Raw genomic sequence first — 24,395 nt, 5'->3', positions numbered from 1 at the left:
AGTATTATAAAAATTTATGTTACCCATGTCATGTAGTATTTTAGTTTTGGATGTCTGAAAGTCAGGTGTGAAATATCAGATTATTGGAATTTAAGAGAGATGGGGTTTTAATGTGAGATTTTTGTTCTCTAGCTAGAGGCTTTTGTCTAATGCTCAGTTGTGGGGCCACATGCTTTCCTCTGCTGTCTTCCATTGTCCTGGGTTTCCTTAGAACTCCAGTTTTGGTGTAGAGCACTTCCTTCTCTTCCCTGCTTTCTCTGTGATACAGAATCTTTTTAATGTCCCATCGTTCCATTGTCTGTCCTTAGTGCTATTTACCGTTGTTAGACTTTATGATGATGATTTTCTATCTGGTTATACTGAAGTTTGCTACGATTCTGCTAATCCATGGGTAGGGAGGGGTTTCCTAGCTCTTAATGCCTTCTTTAATTTTGTTCTGTGATGTTTAAAAGGAGAAGTATTTTACTGTTTTGGTTAGATGTATTTTTTAAAAAAGATTTATTTATTTATTTTATGTATATGAGTACACTGTAGCTGTACAGATGGTTGTGAGCCTTCATGTGGTTGGGAATTGAATTTTTTAGGACCTCTGCTCCCTCTGGTCAACCTGGCTCGCTCAGTCCCTGCTTGCTCCAGCCCAAAGATTTATTTATTATTATACACAAGTACTCTGTAGCTGTCTTCAGACACACCAGAAGAGGGCGTCAGATCTCATTATGGGTGGTTGTGGGCCACCATGTAGGGATTTGAACTCAGGACCTTTGGAAGAGCAGTGCTCTTACCCACTGAGCCGTCTCGCCAGCCTGGTTAGATGTATTCTCAAGTCTTTTATTTTTTTGAAGTTGTCTTCTTGGTTTCTTGTCATTGTATGGAAAAGCTGCTGAGTTCCAAGTTGATTTTGCGTCAGGCTACATTGCTGAAGGTTTCCATCAGTACTGAGTTCTCTAGTGGAGTCTTCTAGCCCTTTTGTGTGTAAGATGAACGTGGTTGCTTCTTCCTTTTTCATGTGTGTACCTTTTCCTTAATGACTGAGTTAAGGGGGTGCACTGAGGAAGAGTGGAGCTAAGACGCACACTTGTCCAGTTTTGATTTTTAGAAGAAATGCTTGAATTTTTTTCTCAGTTTAGTATAATGTTGGCTATATGTTTATGTGGCCATAGTTACACTGGAGTTTTTCTTCTATTTCTAGCTTCTTTGAGGCTCTGATCAGGAGATGTGGGGCTTTGTCAAGGCCTTTTCTTTGCCTTTTGAGATGATGCTGATGACAGCTGCTCTGACCCCACTGATTGTCTCTCCTTTTGTTTATTTTTAAGCTATTCAGATAGGGTCTTGGTATATAGCCCAGCTTAGTCTCCAAGGTGCATGGCTTCCCCTACCTCAGCCTCTTTAGTGCTGGGATTGCAGTGCTGATCCTTCAGTTCTTATCCCCCACCTCCACTCCTTACACTAGACTGAAATTGGCTAAGTGTGCCTTTGCAACCCTCCATAAATCTGCCAGGTTAGTTTGAACAGCAGGACAGGCCTCTGTTGCAAGGACTCTTCTGGGTGTATATAATTGAAAATTATCATTTTTGTCAAGTGAATTTTAAAATGGCTGTTTTCTTGTAGCTTACCATGAGAACTGTGGAGTCCTGTGAGGCCTGTCTGCAAGTATCAGGGCTGCTCCTGCTAGGGAACTCAGTTTGGGGCAGCTCTTGGCCTCTCGGGTTTTGGAGTGGTAGTTTGCTTGGAAACTCGGGGTTTTTTTGTTTGTTTGTTTTTTGTTTTGGTCCAAGGAAAGAAAGTCATAATTTTGAGTTTGCTAACCTTTTTCCTTTTTTAGAACCTGGAAAGACTTCAGCTTTTACAAATGAGGCTGAAACTGAAAGTTTAATGGAAGGTGCAAGTTAGCAGCCTTTGGGCATTTTTGTTTTTTTAAAGTGATAGCCACAGTATAAGATTCATCATATTAACCATTTTTAAGTGTGCAGTTCAGTGATACTAAGTTCAATCACATTGTTTCTAGCAGATTCTACTTAGGAATCTTTCATTCATAATGTTTTTGTCTTTCTGGTTTGAAGCTTAGAAACTTCAGGATCCTAAACATTTCCCTCTTGGCTCTGGAAGCCAGCATGCTGCTTTTTTTTCTTGACTGTGTGCACCTTTTAGGAGTAGAAATCATGCAGTGTCCATCTTTTTTTGCATCTGGTTTATTTGTCGTAGCTGAGTGACTTCATGGTCAAGAATACTATTTAAGATGAGCTTTTACAAACAGATTGACTTAAGTTCTCTTTAGAATGTAGTCAAGTTAGAATTGTCTGGTGTGTCTGAGTTTGTGACCTGGGTCATTCATACTTTCTATTTATCCAACCCCAGAATAGAGGAGTTAGACATGGGCAGTTTGGGTGATGCATGGGTAGTAAGTAGTTTTAACTGTTTGCGGTGTGTATAGTTCGTTCCAGGACTTCACGCTCTCACGCAGTCACTAGAAAATACTGGTGTAGGTGTTAAAGTGTCAAAAACCTACTTGTTTTACCTGCTAAGTTGGACTTTAAATAGAATAAGATTTTTGTTTGTGATTATTACTCTGGGAGATACCTTGAAGAGAAGGAGTGCTTTCTTCCTTAACTCCACATCTTTCATCTCCTCAATGCTCACTGTGATGAGTTGTGGCTTTTAGATTCTCCCACCTCACCGTTATGAAAGGAGTAAGCTTGCTGGTGAGGGGAGCTGGGCTGCTGTGAGGTTTCCCTTCCATTACGCTCTGTTATGAGCAACATTTCCTTTTCGCAGAAGTGTGAGCTTTCTGTTCCTGAGGTAGAGCTTGTTGCTGATAACTATTATGTAGGGGAGGCTTTGGGTAAGAGCTGCGTTTATCGATTGGCATCACCTACTAAGAGGAGACTGCCTTTTCAGTTGAGATTAACTTTAAAGATCTTGTATTTTCTCCTATGAGGAAATTGGGTTTCTACTCTGAGGAATATGGGCTTTGAGACACTTTTGTCTCTCTACAGTGCAAATGGTACCAGGTCAGTGCTTTGGAATTACTAGGCTTGCTTTTAATAAATTCTGGGAGGAGCGATGGTCTGTTAGAATTAAGACAGTTTCCAGAACCCACTAGAATGCTCTGAGGGCAGGAATGCCTTTGTTCATTTAGAGAACTCTGGGTTTTTAAACAGTGTTCAAATTTGGTAGAAGGTAAATAATTTGTTGACTAAATTAATTATTATTTTTCTAAAGCCTCTGTGTTCATTCACTAGAGGAATAATAGGTTTTATTTTGTTTGAGAATTTGATTATCTAGAATCCTTAATTTACTTTAAAAAAAAAACCTTTTATCTTTTTTTTTAACTAGACAGTGAACTAAGAAGAGATTATACATAGTGATAAATTTCTGTGAGACACCGATTCTTTTTAGTTTCTTTGAACATGAGGGTTTACAAGGATGTTATAGGTCTATGATTTTTGTCATGTTTTAATTTTTTTTTTTTTTTACTGTTCTTGTTTCTAGGACTAGAACAGTCATAACTTTTATGCTTGATACCTATATTCTAAAGAAAGCAAATTGAATTTTATAAGTAAAATTTTTACTCATTTAATGCTTCCTTATAAGCCAGGTAGGATGAAGTAAAAGTTCAGTTTTCGTGAACTTACATTCTCATGTAAGAGACAGAGAAGCAAGGCAGCAGATCTCTGAGAACAGAGTCTTTTAACTTATTCGTGAAAGTTAAACTGGAAAAAAGAATTTTTGCAGTATCAGATTTTTTCACATTGTGGGGGACTGAGTAATAGTTATTACCTGTAACACTTGATCCCTCCAGTGTCAAGAGTTTTTGAGTCTAGGCAAAAGAAGGAATAGGTTAGCTAAACAGTGTATAACGTAGGGTTGGTTTGATCGTTCAGGCATGTTAGAGACAGGAAGGTGTGTGTTTGCCTGTGTTGGAATCTCTGTGGAATATTGGGAACAGAGACTGGAAAAGTGAAAGATGTATTGTTGTGACCAGCAGGTCTCCAGATGGCCTCACAGGTTGTGTGGAAGCCATAGGTAGCGTTTTAGAAGATAGAGAGGCTTCTTGTGAAAAGTAGGTGACATGGAAAAGTGACGGGGCCTACCTACCACTTGTTCTTGTTGAGGGGCATCTCTGATTTTCTAACACTAGGAAGGGTACTTTGTGAAACACAGGTCCAGAAAACACTGAATGGAGTTGTATGGTGTGGTTTTCTTGTAACCAGCAGAAACGAAGGTCTAATAGGTCCAAGTGTTGACAACCGAGGACAGTGAATGAGTGCAAGAGAATGTTGTCATGTACAGCATTGTAGCTTGTTGGGCACAGAGTTTTGTGGACAGTAATAGATGGAGTCAAGGTCAGGGCTGCGTCTTCTCAGTCGATGTCTGAGCCTGGCCTTGTTTTGTCTTTCTACCTTACATGTGTCCTTTGTCAGTCACATCATCCCCCACTGCTCTTGTCTTCAGTATCTCTCTGCCCCTAATTTGGGTTTTATAATTTGTTTTGGATTAGATTCAAGTTTATTAGAAATGTCTAAAACAAAGAAATACTTTATTTTGAGACACTTTACATTGAGAATAATATGTAGACTTTAAAGTGTAGGCATCTTGACATATGGCAATTAGTCATTGACATCACATATTTAGTATTCTAGACCAATTACATTGTGGTATATTAACTATTTATAAATATTATTTATGGTAGTGGGCATTGAATGTAAGACTTTTGTGTTTAGGTGAGTGCTTTCCCACTGGGCTGTACCCCAGCTCCATACTGTATAGTTATAGTAGTTGTAGCTCTGTGGTTTGAGTTATAAGATAGCCCCGCCCCCTCCCTGCTTTTCCTGGTGATGAGGACCAAACCCAGGGCCTTGGCCTTGTTAGAGGTTTCATTACAGAAATAGAGACAGTGTTATGGACTGCCATGCTCCTCTAGACCTGTGGTCTCGTTTTATCTATTTCTTTGTGTATGTGTTTCTCGGACTGTTTTAAAGCAGTTGCCAGGAAGATGCATCTTTTTCATCATAAATATTTAGACATCTAGTAGCAAAAGACTCAGTTCTATTTTTTTGTGCACAAAAAAGTGTCATTTTGTGTGCTTTTCCTGTTTTTTCTTTTCCTTCTTTTCTTTCTTTCTTTCTTTCTTTCTTTCTTTCTTTCTTTCTTTCTTTCTTTGTCAATTTTACTTTGTTTTTGTTTGCTTGTTTGTTTTCTAGAGAGAGAAAAGCCATGGAGTTGGATATCAGGTGGTGGAGAAGCTCTGGGAGGAAATTTGGGAGAGAAACCCTGTTCAGAATATAGTGTATGAAAAAATATCTTAAAAGAAAAATGTTTATATCCATTTAACATAATTGCATAAGGAGTCCAGATATCTGTTTGTTTCATTAAAAACCACCCCCTACCCCTTACCCCTTAAACCAGTTTGCTTGAATCGGGTTCCAAACAAATTCTAGTTGTCTTTTAAGGAGACAGTCCCAGCAGTGGGAGGTGTTTTTGTATACGCTCTTCTAGGCGAGGGCTACTGTCCTGCCTGCTGTCTGGGACGTGGTTTTACTCTTCTGTACAACAAGATATTAAAGTAGCTAGCTTCCATATTTTATCATCTTTAAATATAGAAAAGCTTGCCAGAAGAGGAGGAGTAGGCGTGCGTAAACCCATTTACCTCGATGTCCAGGTTAAGTGGAGGCTGGGATCTGTGTGACAAAGGCTGAGTGGAGGAGACTGCTCCTCTAGCACTCTGCACAGGACTGTTGGCTTGATGCTAGACTGGGTGTTCTCTCTCTGGGCATTGGCTTCCTCTCCTTTATGAGCTATGAAATGGGTGAGTTGTGTTTGCTTTACATTTCTCTTTGATTTTTAACAGGATTCTCAAAGCTGGATTGGTGGAAACAATGAACCCTTGACTGGCTTTACGTGGCGAGGTGGTTGTGAAAGAGAAACAACAGGCATACAAGTTTGGAATGAAGTGTTTGTGATTGACAGACCTAATGGAACAAAAGTAAAATTCTACTTATACTTTGCTATTTTCTCCTGTATTCTTTTCTTGAGAAGTTTTCTGGTATTAAAATTTAAAAGAACACAAAACTATTAATGATTAATATGTTAAAATGTACAGTGGTATATAAATACTTTTCTTGACTTAATTACTGCTTTGAACTTTATTAATGTATGATTTTTGTAGGCATTTTTGGTGATTTTTTACTAAGTATTTTAAATTTAACAAATTCCTAGGTGGCTGTGCTGCTAATGGATACCCAGGGTGCCTTTGATAGCCAGTCAACCATTAAAGACTGTGCGACGGTGTTTGCTCTGAGCACTATGACCAGCTCTGTGCAGGTGAGCGTGCCTGTTGTCAGTTCATAAAATCCTACCTTTGTGCAGCCACCGGAAGAGACTTGATGGAAGAAAAATGGATTAGACGTTAGAGCTAGCTGTATTTCTTATTACTTAGGTACTGAGCTGTAAACTGATATACTTTGCATGAGATATAAAGGATGAAGTTAGGCCACAGCCACCTCTGCTTTCATCGCAGAACAGCCTTTTCATTAGTTCTCTGAGAATTTCATCCCAACGCTTCCCACACACACCCCTCTCCTACCCACCCAGCTCTGTGCTCTCAGTTTTCCTTTTTCTCAGGTAACTGTTTTCATACAGTATTTCTGATCTTTGTTTTCTAGATCCCCTGCTTCCTACTCTCTGTGTCTTCATTTTAAAAACACCACGTGCTGCTGGGGTATGTGGTGCACCTGCGCACATTCAGGCACACTCTTAAGATCAACAATGTTGATAATTAAAATCAATCACATGATTGCTTAGCCAAAACCAAAACAAAAGTACTAAATAATTAAACAGCTACCTAGTTTTCTATTTGGTTTCTCTGATAGTTCTTGATTATTTGAACTAAAAATCCCCATAATTAATGTTTTATTGAGACAGGGTTTCCCCGTGTAGCCATGGCTGTCCTGGAACTCACACCGTAGACCAGGCTGGCCTCAAGCTTAGAGATCTGTCTGCCTCTGCTGCCTGAGTACAGGGATTAAAGGCGTGCGCCACCATCACTCAGTAACAATATTTAATTTAGAAAACCTAAGCAACAGGGGTTTGTAGCACTGGCTTGGCTTGGAAAGGGTGAAGTCCTCGTACATTACATATGCACAGTGTGTTCTGGTTGTCCTTGTCCTTCCACGTTCTCCTTGCCTCAGATGGAGCATCTCTTGTGTGATGTAGGTGAGTGAGGTCAGTTGACGTCATTTTGTATTCCTTTCCTTTGTTGGGATCATTTGTATGGATAGCTCCCTGGCTTAACAGTTGATGCTGGGCAGGTGGTCTCCTAGATCCTGCTGGTGTTAGACAGTCCATGAGAAAGGGTGTTGGAACATGTCATTCAGTAGAAACGGTCTGTGTCAGTGTCAGTGGTCGGTCAGGGTTCGTAAGCAATCCTTGAGTGTGTCCTGTGACTGTGATGGCTTCTCAGTGTCAGTCAGCTCCGTGACGCGAACGAAGCAGCCTGGATGCTGCTGTGTGCACAGGAGTTCTTTTTGGCTACCTTCTGTTCCAGGCCAAGGATCCTGTCACTGCTCACTAAGAGATGCTCTTGACTCCCAGAAGTCTTTATTTTTGTTGTTTTTCCTGCACAAAATAGCATGACTATAGCTCCTGAGAGGCAGCAGAGGCCATCCTGTTCTGTGTTTCACATTTTAGCTCTTCTGGTTAGTTTGAGGCTTGCCTCTCAGATTTCAATGGAGGAGCTCTATCCTAAATTTTGCTGCTATTCTTTTGTTTATATAACTTTTTGATGCTAGGAGATTTGGTTTTGGACCACTTACACCACACAGACATGTTTTTATCTCTAAACTGAGGATTTTACTTATTCTGCCTATCTCAAATGTAGTTGTATATTGTGAAAGAGGAAATCTAAGTGAGATAGCGCTTATAATATTAATATATAATTAGTATATAGTTTATATAGACCTGTTTAGTGAGGGGTGGTAAGAGGGATTAATATGTGGTGTCACAGATGCCACCAGTGTGCCACTGAGCTACAGTCCCAGCTTCAGAACGACGTTCTACAGACCTTGGAAGGGCGTTTTCTTCCTTAAGTTGTGTTTTCCAGGCATGGTAGTGCTACTGTGCCTCAGCACTTGGGGAGTTGAGTTAGGCGGAGAGCTCCATAACAGGAGCTAGTTAGAGACTGTACAGGGCTATGGAGCAAGAGAGGAAACATTTTTTCTTTTGGGCTGGTAGACAGAAATACACATTGATCTTGATGACTTTCAACAGACTCTTAGGACTGAGTCCAAGGCAGTATGCTGACACCCAGTGATTTAAGATTTCAGGTGCCCATCTCTCTGTCCCTGTGGTTATGCTGTTGGCTTTTATATTTTAGATCTCTTGTTTGGGAGTAATCACTGAGTAAGCATCCTCTGTTGCTGTTTGTACTCCTGACATCTTGAGTTTAGTTAGATCATCACCTGCTTGTTGTGTCTTTGGAGTCGCTGCATTGACTGCGTGTCTTTGGTGTCACTGTAGCACCTTCTTCTCTAATGCTCTGTCATGGGAGGACTAGACCTGACAAACCCTAAGAACAGAGAACAACCATTATCAGTTCTGCTCTGTGTTTTGGAAAGCTTCCAGAACATCCCAAAAAGGGCAATAGTGCCACCTACTGCTAGTTTACTAGTTTCCATGGCCTGGTAAACATTTCACGTTTCCTAGGCTCATCAACTCAAGCAAAAAAAAAAAAAAAAAGACCATGGCATGTGTGACAATGTGTGCCAGTCATTGCAGTGCTCTGAAATCTTAGCACATGGGAGGCAGAGGCAGGAGAATTGTTAAAGTTTGAGGCCAGTCTGGACTAAGTAGGGAAATCCTTCCTAAAAATCTAGAACAAAACCAAACAACCGAAAAGCCCAGAGCCTATTGAATGAACATATATCCTGTCCCAAGAAGAAACTGATTTTTCTAAACATCGCTCCTCATATTCTTCAACTTACACAAGGAGTGAAACAACCTTTGCTTCTCCCTGGCCTGGAGCTCACTGTGTAGTCCAGGGTGGCCTTTGACTACATCCGACTCTTGTGCCCCTACCTCCTAAGTGTTGGAATCTCAGGAGGGCATCATCACACCTGGCTTCAGTGTGGCCTTTAAAAATGGCTTGACATAGTGTGAAAGACTGAGAAACAGGGAAGGACAGCACATAGCACACGGGCCATGAGTATGTACGCTGCGTGAATTTCATGTGCTGCTTCTCTTTAATAAGGGAATGCTTTCCATATACTACTGGTTAATACAGTGGCTAAGGGATTAATTTGTGATGACGTCTAAAATAACCTTCCTTACTAAAGAAGAATTACTCATTAAAACACTAAGAAACAAAATAAATTTTGTTTTAACAGGTATATAATCTGTCTCAGAATATTCAAGAAGATGATCTTCAACACCTACAAGTATGTCTTAGAGAATATATGCCAAAGTATTAAAACTTAATTCTTTTTCATTGTAAATTCATGTTTAGAAGCCTGTAATATATTTAAATTTTGTATGACTTTAAAGAAATGACTGATTGGTTAACTAGAGGACACTTCTGATATACCTAGTTTATTAGCCAGTGAAATGCCTGAGATTCAGATAAGAATAAAGACTGACTTCTACTCTGATACAGACAGGTTTATAAATGACATCTTTAAGTCTTCTTGATGGCATTATCTTAACTAACATGGTTTGTAGTTATTTACAGAGTATGGAAGACTTGCAATGGAAGAGATCTACCAGAAGCCATTTCAGGTAAGCACTTTAAAAATGTGCCTGTAAGAAGCTTCAAGCCACAAGGACATTATAAACTCATTTGACACCAGAATCAGAACAACACTATTGGTGTATCATCATCAGCTTACTACTGGTTGAAGTCCAGCTGTCTAGGAAACACAGAAATGACTCCAGATTTTTTTGCAGTACTTTAACTTGTGGAGGGTGCTTCTCTTCATTGGATGTTATTTAATTCTAGAACTTAAGACAGTAGCGAAATGAAGACAGTATCATGATAAAGTTATAAAATGTCATGCAGGCTTCCTTTTTTGTGATGTTTTACAAGTTGAAGTTGGCCCCTGCCACTCTTCATTTCCTAGATAGGCTTAGGGTTGCAGGCCGCTCATGCTGCTCTCGGCTGCAGGGACTGGGAGGGAGCAGTCAGTGTGCTTGCCTGTTGGTATGTGGAGTGCTTCTAGTCACTATAATATTAGTGAGCTTACATTAATTTTGCCTCATTTTTATCTGACACAGCTGTTTTAGGCAATCACTTCTATGAAACAGTTGGGCAGATCCTGGCTTCCTTTTGTATATATGGGTAAAATACACTGTGTTTGGTTTATATCGGTTTTTCTAATCTAGAATGATTATCCACTTAGGAGACATGATAGCCTTGATTGTCACAGTTTTGTGGGGTGTCTAGTTCTACTGGCATGCGATGCAGAGGCCAGAAATACTTCTCCATACTGCAAAGGACAGCCATGCACAAGGAATTACCTGGTTCAAAATGCCAGTAGTGCTGAGAAGTCAAACACTGTGGGATAAGACATTTGTAAGAATGACCGCTTTATACCAAATCTATAACCAGTGTGGAATTGGCCATCTAAAAGTGTAGGCTGGTTTAAAATGATGATTCCCCATATAACTTTTGTTCATTTTTGGCTTTGGGTGTTAGTACTCCAATGACTCCTTCTGTGTAGTGACATTGTCAAGAGGAGCTGAGCAGTTGGTGCCAGGGGTGGGCAGTTGCTTTAAGTGGCATTGATCGTAACCACAGAGAGCAGACTCACTATTTGGTTGCTGGAACCATTTTTATTTTTAAATTTTTGGTGCTGAGAATTGAACCCAGGACCTCATCAAGAGTGACAGTCATCTATGTTCTACCCACCAGGCTACTCATTATAGTCTTGATTAGCATTGTTTATATAGGAGGACGTTTTCAGTAATCTTCGGATTTTGTAACAAGTGATTTGTATTTTTTTCTGTATGTAGACGCTAATGTTTTTGATTCGAGATTGGAGTTATCCTTATGAGCACTCATATGGCTTGGAAGGTGGGAAGCAGTTCCTTGAGAAGAGATTACAGGTAAGCTCCATCTCCTGGAGAGGAAAGCATATGCCTCAGGCTAGGCACAGGGTGGGCTGCCTGGACTACCTGATGTCACCAGTGCAAGTGCTAGACTCTTGCCTAAGAAGATAGGCTTAAATAAATGTAAAAGAACAATTGTTCTTCTCTACCCATCAGTAAATATTCAAAGACCAATGTTTTTGAAAGTGACTTGTTGTTGTTATTATTGTGTTTGGGTGTGTACCTGTCACAGCGTATATGTGTAGGTCAGATGACAGCTTTGTGTAGTTGAGTCCCTTCGCCTGTCTTTACATGAATTCTTGATATTGAACTGAGGTCACCAGACTTACTTGGCAGCTTCTTTACATGCTGAGCCATCTTGGCCTTTTTAAAAGAACCAGATATTCTCATTCCTATGCAGTGGGCCTCACAAAGCATTCCTGGGCAATGACCTCACAAGCAGGGCCATGATTCTGTAGAGCCTTTTCCTGCGGGAATGCTTAGTATGTCCAGATTACATCTCCACATCTGGAATACCATGGAGAGGGAGAGCGAGGTCCTTCTGTTATGTGCTGGGCTCAGGAGTTGTCTGTCTGTCTGTCGTATGATTCATTTCATTTCTCAACCACATTCAAATACTTGAGGCATAGTATGACTTTCTTNCAGGCCAGTTTCTGCTTCCCTAACTAATGCAGTCTCAGGTCCCGCGCAATTGGATTGGAGCAGAAGCTGTGTTCCACTCACCAGCAGTCCCAAAATCTTGCGGCGGGGGTCGTGGGTAGCTGGCGGGTGTCAGGCAACCCTGCGCTCCCGCTACCCTGGCGCTGATCCGGCCGGGTCGACTTTCTTATTCTTAAAACGATATTAATTCCTAGATTATTTGGAAGGCATTTTCAGACTGAGGTAATTTATCAAGTTTACTTTTTTTTCTGGTTATTTAGAAGAAATCAACAACATATTAGTCATAGCTGACTTTGAATTCTGTACTTCAAAGACAAGGTGTCAGAGTTATTACAGAGATGCATCCAGTCGCACATTTTAAGTGTGCAGCTTAATGAGTTTGTAAAATGATCAGAGATATATAACTTGTGCCCAGAATCACAAACTATATGCAACAATATATGTTCCATATGCTTACTTTGCTAAAACTTCTATCGTTTTTAACAGATTTTGTGTTTGTATTTCATACAAAGTACAGCAAGGTTCACGGAGACCCACCTGCCTCGCCTTCCTAGTGCTGGGATTAGTGTGCATCGCCGGGCTTTCTCAGAATATATTCTTTTGTGTCTTACTTGTTCACGATTTTGTTCTTGAGATTAAACTATATTGTTGCATATAGTTTATTAGTTCACTCTTACTATGTACAGTATTATACTGATAAATAACTACCTTTCATTGTCTTAATGGAGATGTAGGTAGTTGAGAGGTCTCAGTTATGAACAGTGCATGTTTTGTTAGAATGGCCTTTGGAAGAACACTTGGAAGAATGCATGAGTTAACCCCTGGACGCAGGCGTGGAGCAGTGACACTTGAACCCACCTTTAATCCCATCACCAGGAGGCACAGGCAGGTGGCTCACTCCTGGAGGCCTGCCTGGCCTAAGTAGAAGGTTCCATCCAGGCGAGCTATGGCTACATAGTGAGACTGTCTGAAAAAAACCTCCTAATGTAGACATGCTAGGAATCATTCTTTTTCTTAAATATTTTTTAAATGTTGACATGGTAGTAATGATTTAAATTTTTCTTTTTAAGTTTGCTTCTTTCATTGGCTGATGAGATTGTGTAGCAGGTAGACAACTTGCTTCTAAGCCCAGTGAGTGTGGTTCATCTCCCAGGACCCATATGGTGGAAAGAGAGGACAATTGTTGAAGGTTGATCTCTGCATGTGTGTCATGTGTAGCACACATATGCCCTTCTCACACTTACATGCACACGCGCACACACAAAAAGAAATTCATAAAATGTATTTTTAAAATGTAAAGGTGTTTTTAAAGACTGTTCTTAAAATACATAGCAATGTCTTGTTTCTCAAAGATCAGTGACTGGCATAAATAATAGACAGTTGAGAGCACTGGAGTTCACTGAGCTCTTTTTAAAAAAAGATTTATTTATCTATTTTATGTATGAGTACACTGTAGCTGTACAGATGGTTGTGAGCCATCATGTGGTTGCTAGGAATTGAACTTAGGACCTCTGCTCACTCCGGCCCCAAGATTGATTTATTACTATATGTAAGTGCACTGTAGCTGTCTTCAGACACACCAGAAGAGGGCATCCAATCTCATTACAGATGGTAGTGAGCTACCATGTGTTGTGGGGATTTGAACTCAGGACCTTCAGAAGAGCAGTCAGTGCTCTTACCCACTGAGCCATCTCTCCAGCTCCACTGAGTTCTCTTGAAAACATGTATGTTTGTGTGTCTGTTGATACGTGCATGTGAGTGAGGTGCATTTGGAGGCCAGAGTGTGGATGTCCTGGAGTTGAAGCTACAGGCAGTTTGTTGGGAACCACAGTGCTTTTCTGCTAGCATAGTTTATGCTCATAACCACTGAGCCACCAGCCCCTACGCTGGAACGCTTCATTGGACTTTGTACTTTGCTCAGAGGCTGTCTTCATCTTAGGAAAATCTGCTTTTTTTTTTTTTTTTTTTTGGCTTCAGTTTGTTTAGTATGACTTTGACATAAGTGCTTTAAAGGCAAATTTTTTATTAGTTTCTAAGTCACAATCTCAACTTGTTATTTAGGTATCAGGTAATTAGTTGTTTTGGAGTTTCAGACAGCTTTCTCTAAGGAAAAAAAAATCCTTTCAAGTTGATAGAAGTGACCAGAAATAAACTTTTTAAGTAATAGTAAATAAAACTGCCCTCTATAGTAGTCTTGAGTTTAGTGTGCATATATGTGGGTATGGTATATATGTGTCCTTTTTAAAAATTAAAAAAGCAAAACAAAACCAAACCCCCAACCTTTGACAACTTCCCTGTGTGTCTCGTTTTAGGTGAAGCAGAACCAGCACGAGGAGCTGCAGAATGTCAGGAAGCACATCCACAACTGCTTCTCCAACCTGGGCTGCTTCCTCCTCCCGCATCCCGGCCTCAAAGTCGCCACCAACCCGAGCTTTGATGGACGACTGAAAGGTGGGTCCTGCATGCTTGCTGAGACACTCCTAGGTAGCACTTGGACGTGTGTATTGTATTTTGTTTTTATCTTTGCTATTATAAATGTAGTTAGAACCGTTCTCCTCCTTCCCTCCTTCAAGCCTTGCTCTCTTTCCAATTCACGGCCTCTTTTTTCATTACTTGTTCTGGCATACATATGTGTGTGCATATACATATCTGCTTCTAACAATAACTGCTCAGTTTGTGTAATGTTACTCATGTATGTCTCAGGGCTGACCAGCAACTGCGTGGGTTGGTCCTCCTTGAGGAAAACTACTTTCCCCGCTCGCGGCGCTCCTTAGCTGCCTGTAAATGTTTCCTTACGTTTTCATTCCAGTGATGCTGTGTGAGGGTTGCAGTGTTCTCCTGTGGTGGCTCTAGCTTGCCTTTGGTTGCTTTGTCACTCTTTAGCATACTGATTGATCATAGCATACTGGTTAACCATTTTGTTTTATTTTATTCAAAAAAGTTTAAAAGATTTATTTCATGTATTTGTACTCTGTCTACATGTACACCTAGAAAAACAGCGTAATACCAGAATTTAATATAGTTCCCTATATGATTTGCTTTTTAAACAAAGGTGTTTTAGTTTCTCTAGAATATGTTTTGAAAGTTCATCATTTGAGCTGGAAGACTGATGGGGAAGTGGGGTAGAGGAGTAGTAGGGATTTCCTCTCCTGGAGGAGCCGTGGCGTATTTAGATGAACTTTTTAGAAAAAAGAACCTTCACTAATAGAATCCACTCACTGTGTGTTCTTCATAAACAAAGTCTCATGAGTTATGTCAGTGAGAGCTTGTTTCTGTTTCTGGAATAATATGGTGGCTAACTTCATGTCCATCAGATATCGATGAAGACTTTAAACGGGAACTTCGAAATCTGGTTCCATTGCTGCTTGCTCCTGAAAACCTTGTTGAGAAAGAGATAAGTGGATCGAAAGTCACTTGTAGGGATCTTGTAGAGTATTTTAAGGTAGGTGAACTCTACGCTAAATGGCTGTCTCAAAAAGAAATGTAGTTTAACTTTTAACACATCTTTATGGAGAAGAAATTTACTTTCTAGCAAAAAAAAACAATGTATATTTTTCTGCCTTGAATTCATTAGGTCAACATTAAGGGTATGGAAGGGTCAGTTGCTAAAAGTACTTGGACAATCCTGAGGACCCAAGTTTCATCCTAGATAGCAAATAACAAGCTGGTATCTCACAGAGTTATGACTCCCTTGAGAGGGAGGAGACAGTTGGGGGTTGGATAGGTTGTTGCTTCCCAGCTTACTGAGAAAATAAGAGGCCCATGTTTAGAGAAAGACCATGAATAAAAGGGATGTCGGAGCGTGAGAGGAGAACACGTGTCTCCTAGTCTCTGCATGGTAGCTAGCGTAGGGTGGGCCCAGACTGAGTGCACATAAACACAGATGGCTGTGCCTGCACGTGGGATGTGTACACACACACACACACACACACATGGAAACAGATAAATCTTTTGAAAAAGATGACAGCACATGGTGTCTTGTACTCAGTGACACTGCTTGTTCTCAGAGCCTCCTTCCTTTTCTGCATCGCTGCTGTGGAGAGAAGACCCAGTCGCGACGTCATAGCACAGCTCTGCCCTTGGGAGCGATGCCTGGAGTAGCTTTCTAGCCCAGGCTCTCCCAGAGTCTTCCCGCAGAGTTCTCAGGACTAATAAGAGCTAGAAGTGTCTGGGTTTTGAGTCTAGGTCAGTTACTTGTGGAGGTTTTCCTGCTCCGTTTTAGCGTTTCTTGTTGGAACAAGTTGTTGATACAGAGTTGTACTAACAGCTAAGAGATAGGTGGATGGAGAGCACAGCTGGGGACGCTCATGGGCTTTGCTCCCCCATTAGGTGCTCAGCACTTTCATGAGTCACTGTTTAATTATGAATTAAGTTTGAGTCCATAGAAAGTTGAGGTCAAAAACCTTGTGTTGGATGCTGTGCACTTGTCTTCCTCTTCCTCGTCCCTCCTTCCTCCTTTATTGTGTTCGGATTTCCTTTTTGTGTGTAGTGTGTGTGGATAAAACCAACACTCCCTGCTCCTCACCCCAGCCCTCACCATTTGTTCCTTGAAACTTGATGTATGTTTTAAAGACCCAGGCTTCTGCTTTGACTGCAAGTTAGGGTTTGAGTTCAAATGTTTAAATGATGATTTAACATGCTTTCTCACATCTGTTTGAAACACTGAAAGTAGGAGAGAATGAAAGATTTCTTTTTATAAAATAGATGATACTTTACATATAAAACTTAAATGTGAAGTAAAATTTTAGATAAGTTGGAATTTAAAAAATTTCTGTAGAGGATTTTATTTGGCAACATACCTGTGTGTTAATATTCAGGATAGAATTGACTCTATTGTACTTACAGTACATGAGTACTTACAGTATATGAGTTTTAAGGCCCAGAACTTCATTTTTGTGGTGTGAACTATTATGTTTAATGATAATTCTTTGGGGGGACATTGTATCAAATTGTATTGTACACCAATACAATGAATCTTCTTTCTTTTTAGGCATACATTAAAATATATCAAGGAGAGGAACTACCACATCCAAAGTCTATGCTTCAGGTAAGAGTAAGACAGTGTGTTGGGGGTGGAGAATTAAAATCATGGCTTTAGAGGGTTACAGTATAACACAAATGCTTTTTGTATGAGATGGTTTTGTGCTTGATGAAGGGCTATTGCTTGAAATACGGATCAGTTTTGTTTACTAGTAACAAGCTGCCTCTGGTGCAGTTAGACTTTGTGTGTTTTCTTTTGGGGGCATTGCTATTTTTATGCATTTCCTATATTCTAAAATTTACCACTTTGGGCAATTCCTCAGTTTTATAGTGGATTAATAGTGATTATATTAAAGCTATGCAGCAAAAGACAGCTGTGGGTTTGAAAGGACTTTGGTGTGAACCTGGTTGTTCATACAAGGAATTCTTAATTCCCAGGACTCAGCACATTTTGGGATTACATGTGTTTATCTCTGTCCATTTCCTGAGCACATGGTGATGTATTGTCTGCAAGTCTGTTTTAGCACAAATCCCAGCCAGACAGGGAATCCTATTAAGCCTGCGTCATACCTTAAATACTGATACACCCTTCCAAAGGGAAGGAAAACTAGGGAGTGATATTTTTTCTGTTCATTTCCATAGTTATTTGTTATATATAATTTATTATGTTAATAGGAATTTATAGTCATAGGGCATTTTTTCCACAGTAATGGTATGTATATATTTATATATATTTATCTTTTAGGCAACGGCTGAGGCGAATAACCTTGCAGCAGTAGCAGGAGCAAGAGATGTCTATTGTAAAAGTATGGAGCAGGTTGGTAACTAACTCATGTTTAACCTTGATGCTGCTACCTAAGAGTCGCATGAAATAATCGAACTAATGTGCACTCCTTACATATTGTCATGCTACATTATTCTGTAATTGTCTTTTTTTTTTTTTTTTTTTTGGTCTCTGCTGGAATAATTTGTTAGAAAATAAATTACATGGCTAGCATGCAGGGTATGTTTTCTGACTTTCAATTTAGAATTTTCAGCTTGGGATGGAAGTAATAGTAGCTTGAGTCCAGTGCAGTTTCTTCACTAAGCGGCTGGTCTCTGAAGTACTTACCGTGTCTCGTGCTCCTTAATCTGTTCTTTTGCTAAGAAGCTGTTGTGCTGCTTCTGTTTACTTGTGGGTAAAGAGAAGTCGGAGAGGGCAGTGTAAAAACTGCATTTTCAGTTTTGGTAGTTTAGTCACGATTGGAAAATTACTCGATTGACGCAGTGTTTTAGGGTTTCTGTTGATGCAATGAAATACCAGGAGCAAAAGCCAGTTCGGGAGGAGGGAAGGGATTATGTGACTCACACTTCCATGTCACAGTTCATCACTGCAGGAAGTCACACAGGGTAGGAACCAGGTGACAGGAGCTGATGCAGAGGCCATGGAGGGATGCTGCTTACTGGCTTGCTTTCCCCTGATTTACTCAGCCTGCTTTCTTATAAGAACCCAGGACCACAATGGGCTGGACCCTCCCTCATCAATCACTAAGAAAATGCCTTACAGCCTGATGTTATGTCAAGTTGACATAAGACCAGCCAGCACAGACAGTTGATGTAATTACTTATGAGTTATGCTCAAGTTTAAAGGAGCCATGTTAAGTAGTTTAATTTATGAGACTAAAATCTTTGAGCAAGGAACACTTTTCAAGTATTACTTCTAGCATGTAATCTCTCTTTATACAGGTATGCGGTGGTGATAAGCCGTACATTGCACCTTCAGATTTGGAGCGAAAACACCTGGATCTCAAGGAAGTGGCGCTCAAACAGTTTCGTTCTGTGAAAAAAATGGGTGGAGATGAATTCTGCCGCCGTTATCAGGACCAGCTTGAAGCTGAAATCGAAGAAACCTATGCAAATTTTATAAAGCACAATGATGGCAAAAATATCTTCTATGCTGCTCGCACCCCTGCCACACTGTTTGCAGTCATGTTTGCTATGTATATCATCTCAGGACTGACTGGCTTCATTGGCCTAAACTCTATAGCTGTCTTATGCAACCTCGTCATGGGGCTCGCACTGACGTCCCTTTGTACTTGGGCATATGTTAAGTACTCTGGGGAGTTCAGAGAGATCGGAACAATGATTGATCAGATTGCTGAAACACTGTGGGAACAGGTTGGTATCTATTCTTTGATTTTGCAGTGACTAGTTTGACTTCTGTGTGAGTTCTAGTTTCCACTTTCTATCTTAATTGTACACCTACTTTTTTCTTTTTCACATGAGGATGGGGCTTGGTGGTTTTGGTTTTTTTGTGGTGGTGGTGATGTTTTGTTTTTGTTTTTAATGTAAGAATCTAATTTAGTTAAGGGTTTCCCTTTGTTCATAATTAATGGTTTTCTTTGATTAGCTTGAATCTGTAATATCTTTGGTTGATTCTTACATAAAAGCCTGGTGATTATGCCAGATGGTGAGCAGGGCTAGATTTACTAAGAATACTGTGAACGAGAAATTTTAAAGGTAAGAAAAAAAGTTTTCTAGCCAATATTAACAAGAAACAATGTAGGAGGAATATGTTAGGTTTTCATGTCTCCTGGGAGGAGGCTGGCAATTTATTGCAGTACTCTAAGGAGTAATCCCATAGAGATTTCTTTCCAAAGAAAAAAAAGTTTAACATCTGTTATGTGGAAACGCAGAGACTAGGGCAGAGCAGCACAGACAGAGGAAGCAACATCAACTCTAATCTCATGTTAAGCCAGAGTCCTAGGCCAGGCTGAGACCTGGCTCAGCTGTTACCTATTACGGAGAGCTGTTTCTTATATTTCTACCTGGATTGTTTGAATATAGACATTTCTCTTGTGGTGGTGGTTAAAATGATCCTCATTAAGTGCCCAGACCTCATCTCATCATATGCAGGAACAGAATGGAAGCTGTAATTATTACAGATGAGCAGATGAGAGGCTTGGTCCATGTCTCCTCTAGGTCAGTGAGGTGAGGCGTTGTTAGAGCTACAGATACACAGGTGCATGCTTGTTTGGATTTTCAATTCAAAGACTGAGGAGTCAACGATTTTTTTCTGAAGAAAATTGATTGGGTATTATAACAACAACACTATGACTGTATAAGCCAGTGGCTCTCACTTCCTAATTTAATACTTTGGCCCAATACAACTTCTCATGCTGTGGTGACCCTCCAACCATAGAATCATTCCTGTTGCCCCTTCATCACTGTAATTTTGCTGCTGTTAAGAATCATAATGTAAATATTTGGGATGGGTAGAGGGCTGCCAAAGGGGTTGTGAGTCCCTGGTGGAGAACCACTGACACACACTAAGCTAGTGTACTGACTTGGACACTCTTTTAAACGTACTCTTGTGATTCAGATCTCCTTTGGAGTTTGCGTCTGGATATTTTGTCAAAGTCAAATTTTTGTCTCTTAAAATCAGTCTTACTGCTTTGCTGTCTTTTGCTACTTGCTAATAGAATGGATTAAGAATCATTTCCACATCACTGCTTTAAAAATAATCTACTTTACTTTTTTTAATCAAAACTATTCTCCTACTTTGATTTTAATTATTACACAGTGCCTTTTGAAATGCTTTCTGTTAGTATTGATGCTAGGACTTTAGAGGTGCCATTATTAGAGAAGAGTTTCACGGGAGAATCTCAGCTGTCTAAAGTTATTGTCAGTGTAGTGTAGTGAGGTAAGAGCCACAAGTCACCATCCCTTGTCAGAGAAGACTTGTGCTATGGTCAGCTAGTCTTGTCTAAAATTTCTTTGCATTTCTCTTTTCTTTTGCTTCAGAGGAGTCCCAGGAAGGTGAGAAACTACAAAGTCTGAAATTGTTCTAGTCTTTAACTGTAGTTTTGAGGCATCTGAGTTTCTCTCCTAACACATCACTCCGTGTTTTAGGTGTTTGCCAAACTGTTTGAAGTCAGTAGACGTCGAAGGGTCCACCGTGCTCTCTCGTCAGCACAGCGACAGAGACTGTCATCCAACAATAACAAGAAGAGAAATTAGACAGGATTTTTAACTTTTTTCTCTATCTGAAGTGTTCACACTTACACATGTAGGACAATAAGCAGGACCGTCTGGGCCGGTCTGCATAATGCTGTATACATACCAGATTTGATGCTGCACATAGGGTATGGATTGCACATTCGTCTCGTAGGATTTGTAAATGGTTTGAGTAAGAGGAAAGTAACTTTCGTTGCATTATAAAATGTCTTAACTGCATTGTTTGTAGCTTCATAACTTTTTCTTTCTTTTTCTTTTTTCTTTGTTCTTTTGGGAGAAGCATCTTTTTATTTCTCACATTCCTGATTATTTTTGTCATTAATTTAAATTGAATTTTTTATATCTGTTTTTATATGTACTCTTTTTTTACCTCATGCTTTTGTTTGTTTTGCACATTTCTCATACCACAGGTATTGAAGCCCCTGGGTGATAATTTGATGGAGGAAAACATAAGGCAGTCTGTAACAAACTCTATCAAAGCAGGCCTGACTGACCAGGTGTCTCATCATGCCCGATTAAAGACAGACTGACAGTTCATCTCCTCATGGACTCCACTCTCCCTTGTTCATGCTTGCTGTACAATGAGAACTCAGATAAAATAAACCAAAGTTTACAATCAACTGTAGAAGTAGTTTAGTGTAACTGGCTTCACAGATGGCTGCCACAGAGTGTGAACAGTGTTTGTTGGTTTCCAGCCTTCTTTGCTGTCTCCTTAGACTCGGTGACGGCCTGAGGAGCACTAGGTTATCATGCGCGTTTGTGCCATGGTTAATTCTTTTCTTTCTTTTTACCGAATTCAATGTTAGTGAAATTTGTCTTATGTAAAAGGATATTTCAGGGAAATATTTTAAGAAATCTATTTAGAGTCTCTTTAATATAGTGTCCCATTGAAATTTTAATTTTTAGAGAATTTATGAATCACTGTATCAAGAATCAGATCGGAATGACAATGAAGCCTTTATCGAGCCACTACATTAAAAGTGTATATTGCTTTACTGCCTTCAATGCCAGTATTACATAAATGCATGTTTCAGAAACTTCACACAAGTCACATGAGAACTCTTGTAGCTGAGAAGGTAATTCTGAGGTGTACATTTGTCTTGCCTTTTTAAATTTGTAAACCTGCCCTGAAAGGAGATGCATTATCTGGGAAACTGAACTGTCTTTTTGCAGTTTAGCCTTCATGTACATAAAATATGCCATTAATTTTATTGGGGGAAAAATTCCATCCAAAAATGTTGCCTACAGCTATGAGTTAAGAGTGTCTGTACAGCGTGTAGCTTTTATTTTCTAAAGATTACAGGTAGGGCATGTATATGAATTATAAATATATAAATACAATTTTGTATTAAAAGTTTTGTAGTTTATGGCAAAATCTGGTTCTGTGGTAGGCTACTAAGTCCAGTCCTGTGAAAGGAATGTTTGTGGCTCATNTCACTGTGTGAATGCATAGACAGTTTGAAGTTTTGATATATTTGTGATATTTATCTTCCTTGAGCACTGCAGTCTCACCCCCAAGAGAATTCAATGGGAATGTTTTATTGTGACTTGTCCTCTGTTGCATTTTAAAGTTATTTCCTGTAATTTATTTTCAGTACATAATTAAAAATTTGTTGTATATATAAAACGAAAGTTGTGATTCTTTTTTAAGGAATTCTTTCAAGTGTGTATCTCACCATATAACATTGTTCATGCTGAAAGAGGGCGGGTCAGGGTGCACTGAGTTAGAGCTCAAGGTGTTGTATTTAAAGCTGAGTGTGTAAAAAGTTACTTTTCCGTGTCTTTTTATGTAAGGGATATTTTTTGTGATAATCTATCTGGGGATTTAGTAATTTTAATCTTTTCTCCATCTCTTCCTCACCCCCATCTTGTGTGTGTGTGTGTGAGTGAGAATGTGTGTGTTTGCGTGTGGGCTATATATGTAAAGCTACCATTTTTCCAGTACTTATAACCTCCTTTACAGAGACCTATTAAATTGCTCCTATTTGGTTTTTAAGAGAATTCAGATGTTGAGTTGCATGCATGAAGGTCTGAGTTTGCTTTGGTTGGCACACTTCCCTCCCACTCTGACCCAGTCCTATTTTATATGGATTGTATTTGTTTCCATGTGTGGTAAGCAGCTGCCTTCTCATCTGTTCCTACACAGAACGAATCCATCCGAACAGTCTCTATTTCTCTGACCACTTTGTTTTATGAATGCTGTAAATTGTTTTTATGAATGAAAAATAAAAAGTTTGTTGTATACTAGCAAGTGTTCTGAAATTAAAAACTTACACAGTTCCCCCCCCTTTTTTTTTTCTTTTTAAAAGTAAAGTCTAGACCACTGGGTGCTGTAGTGTTTCTTGCTAAAATGGTGTTTTCCCTCTAGAATTATCTTCAGGACTCCAAGGAAGACTTTAGTTTTATCTGGAAGGCCCTGGCCATTGTTAAGGTAGAGGCAGAGCAACCAGAATAACAGAAGGGGCCAGGGACACTGGTTTGGGCGCATTTTCTGTGCTACAGTTTTGGGTAATGATACCAAATAGGTTTTTCTCAGTGACAGAATTTATCTTTCTAAGACATATCCTGTGATAGGAACAACCTTTGGGGCTCTGATGGTGAGGCTCATCTTTCATGAGTATAGATTGCTAGTCATCTTTGCTTCTGTAAACATCTTATTTATAAAATTATAATAATCGTGTTACCTCACTCTTGAGGGTTTTGCTTTCTTTTTAATGATATATTTGTGTATCTGTATGTGTGTATGTGCACCTGAGTGCAGATGCCCACGGAGTCTGGAAGAGGGCATCTGGTCCCTCTGAACTGCAGTGGTTGTGAGTTGCCCAGTATGGGTGCTGGGAAGAGAACTTGGATCCTCTGAAGAGCAGCAAGTGCCTCTAACTGTAGTGTATAGTTTCAAACACTGAGCAGGGGGTTATTTTGCTTGTGGAATTGAACCACGCAGGCTAGAGACTTCACTTCTGGCATGACTGCTTTTTTAAAAGTTTAATTTTAGTTAAGGACCTTTCAAGGCACACCTTTAAAGGGGGTGTTTGATCTTGGTTCCTGTACAAATACCTATAATGGGGCTCAATAGATGACTTAGTGCTTGCAGTGTAAGCATTAGGGGTAGAGTCTGAATCCTCAGAACCTACCAAAAGCTGGAATCCCAGGGCTCCTATGGCAAGATGGGGAGCAGAGATAGGTGAAGGCCCAGAAGTTCAGGCCAGATAGCCTGGCAGATGCGATGGTATACAACAGTAGTGTACAACCCCAAGGTAGAAGGCAAGAACCCATACCTGAAGTCGTCATCTGACTGCTCCACACCAGGGCCTGCATGCCAGCATTCGCACATGGATGTACACACACGTGAGTTTATGTGTGCATGCTGATGATTGTCCATTCCTGGGATGACGAAACTCATCTTGAAGAATTGGCAGCTGTGTTCTGCCCGCCATCTTTGTTTCCCCTTGGCAGTACCTTAAACATCAAATTACTGTCTCGCTTGGATTCTGTCTTTAGCCTCTGTCCATAACAGGTAACTTCCAGGGAGTTTTTCAAAAGTTAATTTGTAATCAAAGCCAAATTAGAGCTTTCTGAAGCAGCGTAGAATTACTGCCTTATTAACTTTACTCCGATACTGGGCCCTAGGAACGTCTTTGAATATATATAATGTTTTTACT

At 39.9% G+C, this 24,395-nt stretch overlaps 1 protein-coding gene across 3 annotated transcripts in view; it reads left to right on the top strand.

Annotated features, from left to right (window-relative positions):
• The window catches only part of Atl2 (atlastin GTPase 2), a 48,171-nt gene extending 25,191 nt beyond the window's left edge, over positions 1-22,980 (top strand). Inside the window, exons 3-14 of one of the 3 annotated variants that reach the window (XM_029471105.1) lie at positions 5,849-5,983; positions 6,217-6,321; positions 9,381-9,431; positions 9,712-9,768; positions 11,002-11,094; positions 14,070-14,208; positions 15,072-15,199; positions 16,748-16,804; positions 17,483-17,554; positions 18,463-18,894; positions 20,521-20,535; positions 20,629-22,980. In XM_029471105.1, the coding sequence (XP_029326965.1) occupies positions 5,849-5,983; positions 6,217-6,321; positions 9,381-9,431; positions 9,712-9,768; positions 11,002-11,094; positions 14,070-14,208; positions 15,072-15,199; positions 16,748-16,804; positions 17,483-17,554; positions 18,463-18,894; positions 20,521-20,535; positions 20,629-20,736 (1,392 nt within the window). In that variant the 3' untranslated portion in view covers positions 20,737-22,980. The remainder of the gene's footprint in view (positions 1-5,848; positions 5,984-6,216; positions 6,322-9,380; positions 9,432-9,711; positions 9,769-11,001; positions 11,095-14,069; positions 14,209-15,071; positions 15,200-16,747; positions 16,805-17,482; positions 17,555-18,462; positions 18,895-20,520; positions 20,536-20,628) is intronic. The other 2 variants (XM_021186317.2, XM_021186319.2) reach the window with 2 other exon arrangements.
• Positions 22,981-24,395: the final 1,415 nt, after the last annotated feature.

The sequence above is a fragment of the Mus caroli genome, chromosome 17 (genome assembly GCF_900094665.2).
Source record: "Mus caroli chromosome 17, CAROLI_EIJ_v1.1, whole genome shotgun sequence".
Classification (NCBI taxonomy): domain Eukaryota; kingdom Metazoa; phylum Chordata; class Mammalia; order Rodentia; family Muridae; genus Mus; species Mus caroli.
Note: the sequence above shows the minus strand (reverse complement) of the source record. Positions and strands in the feature narration are given on the sequence as shown.